The 12,163-nt window shown below is 37.6% G+C and overlaps 1 protein-coding gene across 3 annotated transcripts in view; it reads left to right on the top strand.

The window, feature by feature from the left end:
• ZNF236 (zinc finger protein 236) overlaps nucleotides 1-12,163 on the top strand; it is an 82,921-nt gene that overhangs the window by 63,761 nt on the left and 6,997 nt on the right. For all 3 annotated transcript variants that reach the window (XM_068147548.1, XM_068147547.1, XM_068147546.1), the window contains 7 exons: nucleotides 660-903; nucleotides 1,355-1,534; nucleotides 2,887-3,039; nucleotides 4,336-4,526; nucleotides 6,149-6,280; nucleotides 7,414-7,611; nucleotides 11,005-11,134. In XM_068147548.1, the coding sequence (XP_068003649.1) occupies nucleotides 660-903; nucleotides 1,355-1,534; nucleotides 2,887-3,039; nucleotides 4,336-4,526; nucleotides 6,149-6,280; nucleotides 7,414-7,611; nucleotides 11,005-11,134 (1,228 nt within the window). The remainder of the gene's footprint in view (nucleotides 1-659; nucleotides 904-1,354; nucleotides 1,535-2,886; nucleotides 3,040-4,335; nucleotides 4,527-6,148; nucleotides 6,281-7,413; nucleotides 7,612-11,004; nucleotides 11,135-12,163) is intronic.

The raw sequence follows: 12,163 nt of genomic DNA, 5'->3' as shown, positions 1-12,163 counted from the left end.
TTGGTGGTGTTTGATCAGTTTCACAGAATTACTGAAAGCTGGAGGAGACCTCTGGGGGTCAACAAGTCCACCCTCAAGGTCAGGGAAGGGACAGAATTGCATTGCATTGCTCAGAGTTGCTCTACTCAACAAGGAAAGAAAAACTGTGGGTTTTGTTTCCCTCAGCTCCTAAAGAGTAAAATGTTTATCTTACGACTATTGAGAACTGCTATTTAACTGTGAAGTGGGGCCTTAATGAGCCCTAGGAGCTGAAAAAATAATTTCTGACATAATCTTCTCCCTGCCTTTTCCCTTTCAAAGATCTGAAGACAGTGATAGGCATTATGTGCAAGAGTAGTGCAGTACTGAGTGCCAACGGTGTGGGTACCTGGTGCCCAGCACGCTCATAGGTATCTATGATCATGATTTCCCAAACACTTTGCTGAGGGAAGGATCTACAGGGAAAGCTGAATAGGCTGTTTACATAGTGACTTTGGAGACTGGCCATAAGCAGACATTTAAATTGTTATCTGTTTATATTTAGAAAGTTTAGTTATAAAGTTTAAATATTATATACACTCCATAGGCAAGGAATATGAATTCTGGATTTACATTAAGAACATTCACTTAACTTGTATTTCTGAGCCTCAGACTGATCAGTTTTAAAACTTACTTTTCAGATTGATCCAAGTATTCTACAGCAGACATTACAGCAGAGTAATTTACTTGCTCAGCAGCTAACTGGAGATCCCAATATGGCTCCACAGAATCCTCCACTCCAGGCAACAGAAAATGCTGTGCCAGCTAACGTGGTTATTCAGCCTATATCAGGCCTGTCTTTGCAGCCCACAGTAACATCATCTGCTAACATGACCATAGGATCCCTATCTGAGCAAGAGTCTGTGCTAACAACTAGTGCTAGTGGTAAGCAGCATTAATTATGCTTGGAATGTCTTAGTTTTACTTGTGGAATTGCCTAGAGTGAGACATCCCCCTGCCCTCCCCAGATACCTCATTTAATAAAATACTGCTCTTGTATGATCATCTTCAGCAACTTTTACAACTTTATATTACCATTTTTGAATATGATTATTTCAGAAGGAGGACTGTATAATGAAAATGCTGAAAAATATTTATAGTCATTACAGAACTCTTTGTTCTCAGGAGCTTAACCTGAAGAGGAATAAATTGGTTATGAATTCAATTTATTCTCTGGAGTACAAGTTCTAGCATATTACCTTGGCTATGTGTTTTATAGTACTTCAGAAAATAATGTATTAATTGCTTTAAATAGTTGTGTCTGTTATAAAGAAAATGTCTTCATGGAATTTCTTTTTTTAGTTTTGGGTTTTTTGTTCTACCTACTTCTATTTAGGTGCACAGGACATCTCTCAAGTCATGACTTCACAGGGTATGGTATCATCTTCAAATGGACAACATGAGATAATGTTGACCATAAATAATTCCAGTCTGAGTCAAGTTCTAGCTCACACTTCAGGTTCTACTACTACAAGCTCATCAGGAAGTCCTCAAGAAATTACTCTTACAATATCTGGTTGGTATTTTTGGTGATCTTTAATGGTACCAGATCTTCACTTTGTAAGACAGCTATACAGGAACATTTGATGATATTTTCACAGTCCACAACTTTCCTGTGGTATATTTTGTATATTTGTCAACTTCAAAAAACACTCCCCAAATCTGCTTTTGAAAACCAAATGAAGTTACTTTGAGGACTCATGTTAGATTTGTTCCCTATTTTCTTCATAAGCTTGTGTCAACAGATGCTGATCTCAGTGGCAAAACTTGCACAACCAGTTCTTATTTCCTTACTGTGCTTCACCTGGGGTAGTGCGACTCCTGGCTAGTAGTGGGACCAGGACCAGGCAGGACAGGCATTAGAAATAAGTTGGTTTAATCTGGTTTTCCTTAAGTGCCTGTAGAACTATGTTCTAATAGATGTCACAGTTGTTTTTAGAGGTGTACTGTGCAGTCTTTGTAATATATAGTTAGTGCCTCAGGTTTCTCTGAATAAATAGAGACAGACCTTCTTACTTCGAAGAGATGGATTCTATACACACTATAAATATATTTCTATTTCCTCCAAAGATAGTATTTTATATCATGTTTCTGTTATACATTCAGTATAATTTTTAGTGCTTTTCTCTTTCCTTTCTTTTTTCTCCTTTTTTTTCCCTCTTTTTTCTTTTTTTCCCAGTTAGTGTGACATGTTTTTAAGAGTCACAGCAATAAAATCTGTGTCAGGGTATTGAGGTCTCTCACCTATGTTTGCTCATCTAAGAAAAATGGGAGTGTGGATGTAGTTTCATGAAGTTGGTGCCTTGAAATTAGATAGGTAAGACCAGTGTTTGCTGGTGCTGGTCTCTTCTCACAGGTAGTTAGTGATAGAACAAGAGGGAATGGCCTCAAGCTACAACTGGGTAGGTTTAGACTGGACATTAGGAAAAACTTTTTCCTAGCAAGAGTGGTCAGGCATTAGAATGTGCTGCCCAGGGAGGTGGTTGAGTCACCAACTCTGGATGCATTTCAAGGTCTTTTGGATGTGGTGCTTGGGGATATGATTTATGGGTGAACCATGTAGAGTAGGGTTATTGGTTGGACTTGGTGACCCCAAGAGTCTTTTCCAACCTGAATGTTTCTATGTTCTAAATATTATTAATCTCAGGTATTTCTCTACATATTAGTATCTAGGTATGCATAATCACATCTGTATTAAGAAAACAGATGCACCTCTGCATAGAAATCTGCATGTGTAGAGATTAATTTTGTATTTTGGTTGTGTTTTTCTACTTTTATTATTTTATGACCACTTGTTTGTAGTTTTAAGTGGAGTAGGAGAATAACATCGAGACATTTCCAGTTATAACAGGCTTAATTTCTTTTTAGGGCAAGATCTTATTCAGCATAATTCTGGAAGCAGTGATCTGAACAGTGGCTTAAGGCTGACAGCGCCAACCATGAACAGTCAGACCACAGGTGCTACATTAACTATAAGCAACGACCAGCTTCTTTCTCAGGGCACTTCACTAAATGCTTCAGGTAGGCTATAGTGATTTTTCTAATGAAAAATAATGTTTTGTTAAAAACAAATGCCAGACCAGGTAACCAAATATGAAGCAGAATAATCTTGCATATTATGCTTCAGGAACTGCATGGCTTTGTGTGTTTTCTCACTAATTTTAAATTGTTAGGCCAATTTAAATGAACTTTACTCCACAGAGTAAAAAGAATGAAAACAAGACAATATATCTAAAATTTGTACTTTAAGGTAGTTACAGGAATATTGAAAGACTGTTTCTATAAATTGGAAGAAGAAGACATTTGATACATCTACTGCAGACAGATGGTAAAATATCTTTTATATTGAATTTGCAGTAGTATTTACATTTTGAGACTTTAAATGTGCATTTGAATTTCTAGCTGTGTTTGTATAGACACACAAGCACATGCAGGTACATAGTTGCTCATGCTTTCAACCAGAAGAGCAGGCTGCATTGATTTCACAGCTTGGTTTCAGCAAGTTGCACTAATTCAGATTGATATTGTAAATAATTTTATTCACTCTTACATAAATTTACATTTCTCTGTCTTCTTTTTCCTTTGTCTGTCTCCTTTCTTAGCGTTCTTTAGTAATCATGTACCTCTGTAAAGCAAATCTGGTTTGTTGTTAATACTGGGGTTCGACTACTCCAGAGTATTCTGTAAGATTTGAAGGTTAAGACATGCTCTTGTGTAATGAATTAGTACATGAGATAGTAAAAAAAAACAGTTGTGTTGTGCCTCCTGTATCATCTGCACAGGATTTTGAGGCTTAGAATAAACTGAGAGTCATGAGGCCTCTAGTCACATGTTGGAGAATCTGTAATAAACTACTATACAGTTGTTACAATCAAACTGTTATCAAATACCTCTTGATAATAAAATGACCTTTTTACCTACCATGTTGTTTGGTTAGGGCAAGAGTGTTGGGTTACAGCGTTACCAAGTTTTGGCTTTGCTGCCTTGAGTGGAAGTGTATTTAATTGGTAATTCTGAAACTGGTCAGGCTACAGAGATGTGTGACCCGAAACATCTTCAGCCTCCTTCCACAATCAGTCATCTGTAATGTGCCATATTACAAAGTTGCTGGTTTGCAGAATTCTATCCATCAAGCTACATTTAACATCTAACTGGCAAATTTTGACACATGATTAGCTGTTTAACTGATTTATTTCCTTCTAAAATAAAGGCAGAGCAAATGAGAAATAGAAATTATTGAGGTTAAAAAAAAGAGAAAAAAGTTTGCAGCTCAGAGTTTAGATATGTAACTTTCTTATTATATTGCATTTCTTCCAGAACTTAATACAACAGGTGGAACAAACCTTCCTTCCACAACACCCATATCTCAGCCTACAGTTTCTGCCCAGAATTTGGTAATGTCTTCATCAGGAGTTGGAGGAGATGGTAGTGTCACCTTGACACTTGCTGACACTCAGGGAATGTTGTCGGGTGGTCTTGATGCAGTTACACTTAATATCACTTCACAGGTAAGAAATGCTTTTCTAAACTGACAGATCAACTGTTACTCTCTTTCAGGACAGGAATTGGAGATTTTGATAGAAAGTAATTTTGTCCTGTAACTATGTAGTACTTGAAAATTTAGTTACTGTTGACAGAAAGAGGGAAAGTTGTGTGAACATTTGCATCTCTAAGATAAATGTGGCCTTTTTTGTTTTGGTTCGTGGGTTTTTTTTTGAAGGGACAGATAGGTTCTGCTGTTTCAAATGTCTGAGGTCAATTTTTAATGATAAACTCTGTACTTCATCACTGTTCAGTAATTCAACTTAGTATTCCTAAACGTTTTATTGTTTAATATGGTAAATCTTTCTTTTTTTCTCCTTGTGGATGTGAGGATTGAAGAGCAGTTGCAATAGTTCCTTTCACAGCAAATAACAAGACAGAATCTAAACCAACTGCCTTTAATAAGGGGTAGTATTATAACACTTCTTACACAATTAGTGCTGTATATACTAGCATATCCCAAATAGCTTTAGCATTAGTTTTGCTATTACCTTAATTTAATGTTTTTATGATGTCATCACAACCTGAAGATGGCAAATAAAATATATAGAGTGAAGAGGAGCCAAAAATAGTAAATACATTTTTACTTTCTAGTCTTTTAATATTAGGGTCATTCTGTGCTTGACATTTCAGTGCAGATTTTGCATCTGAAATTTTGACTTGTTTCTTCTACTTTTTTGGCTTACCTGGGCTTAAATTGTTTTCTCTTCCTTACTTTTGACCTGAATTAAAATGTGTCAATGTATGTGAATGAACACCTATTTGTCTAGCATATGGTGTGATAAAACCTGGTGAAGTAAAGTCTGTGAGGATGATTATATGCATCCCTCTGCAGTTTTGCTGTGGGAGGGGTGAGAAAAGGCTTTAAATAGCTCTTACGACACATTCCTGATTTCTGGCATCACAGAGTAGCAAGAGATCATGTGCTTTCATTTCAGATTTTATAGTAATTTAGGAGATTACATTTGGCAGTGTTGATGTTTATTAATAATACATTATGCCTAATGTTAAGGCAGGTGTAAATAAAAATGAAACGTTTTGGGCACAGTCTGTGTTGCAGGCATTGTGATGCACAGGTAGTGCATAAAGGTACTGCATTTCTTTTTCACTGAAAAGTCTTTAATGTAGAAATAGAAGTGGTAGTATGATATTAGTAATTGTATGTTTTAAGTAGTAGCTTTGTACCTTGATCTCATGTGATTTGGGAGTACGTTTAATTAAGAGATTTTACAGGAGGAAGATATTGTGGGAAGACCATGCAGAAAAGCAGAATATAGGGGGTTAAAGTATCAGCTTCAAGAGAAGGCTGAAACCTTCAGCAGTTGGTGAAAATCTGGAAAAAAGTAATCAGAACTGAATCTCTACTCTTACGCACTTCCAGCTGTTGCTACCCTTAAATTGTTTGACTTAAAATGCAAAGAGAAAAGCAGAGAACAACAGTAGTGTTTGTTCAGATAGGATTCTGAAATAATCCTTTTCAAGGGGAAAAAAAGTGCTTTTGAGGTATAAAATTAATTTACATGATTAGAGTTAGCTGTTTAAATTTAGTTGTTCTACCTTTTGGGTTTTTTTCTCCATTCTTTGGCAGGGTCAGCAATTCCCTGCTATACTCACAGATTCCAGTCTCGCTACCCAAAGTGGATCAGGCTCACAGCAAGTCATACTAGTGAGCCATACACCCCATTCAGCATCTGCAAACTCTGATGAAATAACATACCAGGTACATAAAATACATTTCTCTATCTTTTGCAGGTTAAGAATGTTATTTAACCACAATGCTAAAATGTTTCCATTATGTATCCTGAAGCAGGAGTGATGTCATTCTCAGAAATGTAGAGAACAAGTTCATTGAGACTTCCTCATTATCCAGATTGGATTTTAAGTTTTGAGTTAAACTTTTTCACCCACCAGAAAGAAATGTGATTAATAATATCTTTCTTTCCTTTTTTGTCTGAAGTCTTTTTGGCTGTGAATTTTCTTCAGTGAGAATAGTTTCATAGTTTCATAGTTTCATTCAGGGTTGGAAGGGACCACAAGGATCATCTAGTTCCAACCCCCCTGCCATGGGCAGGGACACCCCACACTAGATCAGGCTGGCCAGAGCCTCGTCCAGCTTGGCCTTAAACACCTCCAGGGACGGGGCCTCAACCACCTCCCTGGACAACCCATTGCAGGGTTTCAGCACTCTCAAGGTGAAGAACCTCCTCCTTACATCTAGCCTGAATCTCCCCACCTCCAGCTTCAATCCATTCCCCCTAGTCCTATCACTACCTGAGATCCTGAGAAGTCCCTCCCCAGCCTTCCTGTAGGCCCCCTTCAGATACTGGAAGGCCACAATTAGGTCACCTGGGAGCCTTCTCTTCTGCAGACTGAACAGCCCCAACTCCTTCAGTCTGTCCTCATAGGAGAGGTGCTCCAGCCCTCTGATCATCCTTGTGGCCCTTCTCTGGACACGTTCCAGCACCTCCACATCCCTCTTGTAATAGAATCATCTGAGATACTCAGGAACATAAAACTGAAAATAGGAAAATACTGATACAAATCTTAATAATGTGTAACTGAGTTTGTTCATTGTTGTTACATTTCTGTTTATTAAAGTGTGTAGCTGTTATTTCTAAGTGCAATAAAATACAGGCTAACGTTTACAGACAGCTTATTTCCTTTGTGTCAGTAAGACGAGACCTTGCGCAGACAGTCGAGAGGTCTCCCTGCCCATGGCGGGGAGGTTGAAGTAGATGATCTCCAAGGTCTCTCCCAACCTAAGCTATTCAATGAATCCAATTTTGAAAAATAAACCACTCTTGTGGGTGTGCCTATGAAATTGTTTGATAGTGTTTCTGTAAACTCTTACAGGTGACAGAAGTTTCTCCTAATGTGACCAAAAGCAGTCAAGCAGAAAAAGAAGGTCGCATGCATCAGTGTTTTGAGTGCAGTCAAACCTTTTCTTCAGCCACTATGTTGATGCACCATAGTAAAGAGGTTCATGGCAAGGAGAGAATACATGTTTGTCATGTCTGCAATAAAGCCTTTAAGCGAGCAACACATCTCAAGGTATTTGGCAATAACAGATGGTTGTTGTGTTAATTCCTCCTTTTCTTTTGGACTTTGTGTGATATGAATGGAAGCTCTCTGTTATCCTCTTGCCTTTGCTTTCCCAATGTGGGAGAGGGATTCTAAGCGGTAATGTATACACAGAGAGAGAACTCTCACGGAGGGGATTTTCATGCATATATTGACTACAAAATGGAAAGTGTGAATGCTTGTCATGCAAATAATAGTGCCAGAAAAAGATTTCATGGACTGTATTTCCTTATGTGTGTCATCACTACTAATCCTGATTTATACATAGCTTCCAACAATTCCAAAAGCTTATCTGCTTCATGCTCTATCATGGGTCTATTTGACCTTCTTCTACTTTCTTGGCTTACCTGGACTTAAATTGTTTTCTGTTCCTTACTTTTGACCTGAATTAAAATGTGCAAATGTATGTGAATGAAAAACTAATTGCCTAGCATATGGTGTGATTAAACCTGGTGAAGTAAAGTCTGTGAGGATGATTATATATAGTAGGGCTTTTAGATGTTCTGTCTTGTGACTACAAGTGATGTTTGCAGAGAAGGCATTTATTTTAAGATATCCTTACATTATTGCTGTTGTCTAGAGATATTTTCTATGTAGTTTTCTCTAGATTATAAACAACCTGGATGCTTCCAAGTGTTTTTTAATAATGGATTGTAGAATCTTCCTATTGGGAAGATTGGGCAAGTGTCCAGGACAGTGTCCTGTCTCAGAGATACTAAAAGGCAGTGATTTAGAGAAGTGCTTTGCTTTGCAGCCAGAGGCAATGTCTTTGTATTAAGTAGCTCTTAGGAGAGCTTTTTAATAGATTTCCTTTCACTTTAGTATCGTATTTGAAGGAAATACACTCTGTGAAGTTCACCATTTTGGAGTTTTCATGTGTGTCAGCCAGACTATTGATCCTTTGGGAAATTGCCATAAAACGTGGTGGTTAGCCTCTGTTTTAGGAAAAATATTCAGGAAAACAAAGCCAAAACCCAGCAACAGCATTGATAGTTGTTTTCCTTTAGTAATGACAACAGAACTCATGTATCAGTCTCTCTTTGTTTTTTTAGAACTGACTGATGTACATATTTTTTCATAATTAAACATCAAGTTCTATTATATACTGGCCCCAGGTTAAAGATACAACAATGTAACTTCTTACCCTGGTATGGCTCTGAGATTATCCATTACTGCTTTTTCATGTAGGCAGTGGTGAAGTTGCAATAAGAAGTCTAAGGGCAATCAAAATAGACTTCAGGGACAGTGTTCACCTCTGTCCTTCCAGCTATAGGGAATAATGAGGAAAGAAACAAGATCAGATCAATTGACTGTCAGATCAATAACTGTCTTTGAGACTCATGTCATTGACTGGGTTGTCTCCAGGACACAAGGCCTGCCAAAGTCTTTGTGCAGGAGTTAGTAGGGCTCATTTAAAGAGCTTTAAACTAGATATGAAGGGGAGTGGGAGAAAACAAACCCACTAGAAATAAGCCTGAGGGTGACACAGCAATGTTTGAGGGAAAATGTGCTAGTGAGGTCTCTCAAGTGCCACAGCATGCTGAAGCACATTTGAAATGCCTCAGTACTAATAATGTGTGCAGTAGCCTAGCCATGTCAGTGGAGGTAGGGGATGGAGATCCATACAACAGCAAAGATGCAAAGTTAGTTGATGTGTCAGAACAGTGAATTAGGGGTTCTCCCCCAAAAGAGGTGGAAGGATCTAGCTGAAGTGCATCTACGCCAATACGTGCAGCATGTGCAACAAACAGCTACAGCTTCCTTTCAGGTAGTTGTAGAGCATGAAAAGGTCACCTCTGAGCCTCTCTTTCTCCAGGCTAACCCCAGTTCCCTCAGCTACTCCTCAGAACCTGTTTTCTGTACCCCTCACCAGCTTTGCTATTTTTTTGACACACTGCAGCACCTCAGTGCCCCTCTGAACTTGGTATTTGAGGTGTGGCCTCACTGCTGCCAAAGAAATACTATGTATGTCTATGAAGAAGTTCTTGTACTTCAGAGCATTGTATTCCCATGAACTGTGTTCAGAAGCATGTTATGCAGGACAAGTATAATTCTATGAGAAGTATGAATCTATTAAAAAGAGTACAAGTCACTGGCAATTCACTGGAAATTAATTACATTAGGAACTGTCTCTCTCATCCTTCTCTTAAAAAGTTCTGTGGTAGCTATCCAGATATTCTGTTTTCTTTCAAGCAGAAAATGGGGTGTAGGGGTTTGGTGTGGTTTTGTTGTTTGGGTGCTTTCCTGGCAGAGAGAAAGAAGCAGCCAGTTTCAGAATAATTTTTTTTTGGAGTGGGTCATAATATGCTTCTACCATTTCAATGCTTCAGGAGATAATGAACAAGATAAAAGCAAAAGAGTCTCTTCATCTCCAACTAAGCAGTGCTTTATGAACCTCCTGTGATTTTCTGAGAAGCCATTTTATTATTTCCCTACAATACTATATCATAATTACTATGATAATAATATTCTTTCCTGTAAATGTCTCATTGATTTTTTTTTTCCCCCCAGTGAAAACAGATTTCATAGACACAATTTGCTTTAGTTGATGGAGTGAGGAATAGGACTTCATAGATACCAAGGAGGTTTATTCTTTAGGTGTAGTAAAGACTAATTAGTGGTCTGGATTGTAATGAATAGACTAGAAAAGAATATCCACATACATTTTAGAAAGTGGAGAAGTACTCAGTACTGTTTCACATACCCTTCCAGATTACTTTTTTAATTTAAATATGTTTGTATTTGCTTTCTTTTGTTATCTGAGTTTTATCTTGGTATTAATAAAGAAAAATAAATGAGAAAGTTAATGGATAGCATGAAATACTCCCTTACATTTACAAAAATTCTTGGGCCCATCATCACTGAAGTGAGAACACTGAAGTTAAAACTCTTACTATTGCTTCTTCAGTACTTATGTATTGTCTTACCTACTTATGTATCAGGCAAGAGGGAAGATGAATACTGTAGAGGGGAGTGAAGGAATCCAGTATTAACTTCCAACGCCCATTTATCTAAAATCTATGTTTGTAAGTGAACAAAAGCATTTCAAGAGTGCTGTTTTGTGGGTTTATACTTTGTTTTTCCTCCGTTAGTTATTGAAAGGACTAATGTATGTAAAAAAAAAACCCATTGCATTCAGTTATTGACAGAGGTCTTCAGAAATGTATCAGCCTTGAAAAGAGTTGCAATACAAAACCAAGTATTTAAAAGGAAAAACACAAATTTCTAGGCTTCCACATTCTTACTATGTGACTAAAATACTTTGCTTTTGATTTCAAGATGTGAATGTATTTCTATGTTAAATACTGGCCTTTTCTTTTTTTTTAATGGTCTGAAATGCATTTGTTCTCCATACTGTCTTAGGAACACATGCAAACCCATCAGGCTGGACCTTCACTGAGTTCCCAGAAGCCTAGAGTGTTTAAGTGTGACACTTGTGAAAAAGCTTTTGCTAAGCCAAGTCAGCTGGAGAGACACAGTCGCATTCACACAGGTAACACCAGAAATTATTTTAACCTCACAAGATTTTTCTGATTAATATATGAACGTTGTATTTGGAGTCATTGATCATGGTTTCAGATAACTATCAGCTTAAGCTTAAAAAAAAAAAAAAAGGAATTAGGAAATTTTGAAACCAAAGAGTTTAGAAATTAAAATGAGGAAAAGCAGACTTAAATTCTCAGAAACTGATGTTTTGTTTAAAGCCAAAACATCACACTGAGAATAGAATAGAATAGAATAGAATAGAATAGAATAGAATAGAATAGAATAGAATAGAATAGAATAGAATAGAATAGAATAGAATAGAATAGAATAGAATGAATAGACCAGGTTGGAAGAGACCTTTGACATCATCGAGTCCAACCTATTATCCAACACTATCTAATCAATTAAACCATGGCACCGAGCATTCCATCCAGTCTGTTCCTAAACACCTCCAGAGATGGTAACTCCACCACCTCCCTGGGCAGCACATTCCAATGGCCAATCACTCTTTCTATGAAGAACTTCTTCCTAATATCCAGCCTAAACCTCCCCTGGTGCAGCTTGAGACTGTGTCCTCTTGTTTTGATGCTGGTTGCCTGGGAGAAGAGACCAACCCCCTCCTGGCTGCAGACTCCCTTCAGGTAGTTGTAGACAGCAATAAGGTCTCCCAAGCCTCCTCTCTCCACATTTTGGGACTGGTAGTACTGAAATGGTAATGTGACTGCATACACTTGTATCTGAAAGCTTGTCAGTCTTTGATATGGATAAATAAAAGAAATAAAAGCCTATTTTAAAACACTGTTTAAAGCGGTGTAAAGACACCGAGTCTGATCTTCTCCAGGCATATTGTCCAAGCGAGCAGATGCGCTCACTGATGTTAAACAGGAAATAGTCTTGGCTGCTGATACTGACTGCTGTATGCAGTCTTCATTGTCGTCTGTTTCTAATGCTTGCACTTTTAATCTGTTGTATTCTTTTATGCTTAATTGTTTTGTTCAACTGTTAGTCTATAAAAAGACCATACTGACTTCTTCAA

Source organism: Melanerpes formicivorus, unplaced genomic scaffold, assembly GCF_026170545.1.
Source record: "Melanerpes formicivorus ecotype bairdi unplaced genomic scaffold, bMelFor1.0.p_v2 SCAF_15, whole genome shotgun sequence".
NCBI classification, from domain to species: domain Eukaryota; kingdom Metazoa; phylum Chordata; class Aves; order Piciformes; family Picidae; genus Melanerpes; species Melanerpes formicivorus.
This window is presented reverse-complemented; position numbering and strand designations above follow the sequence as displayed.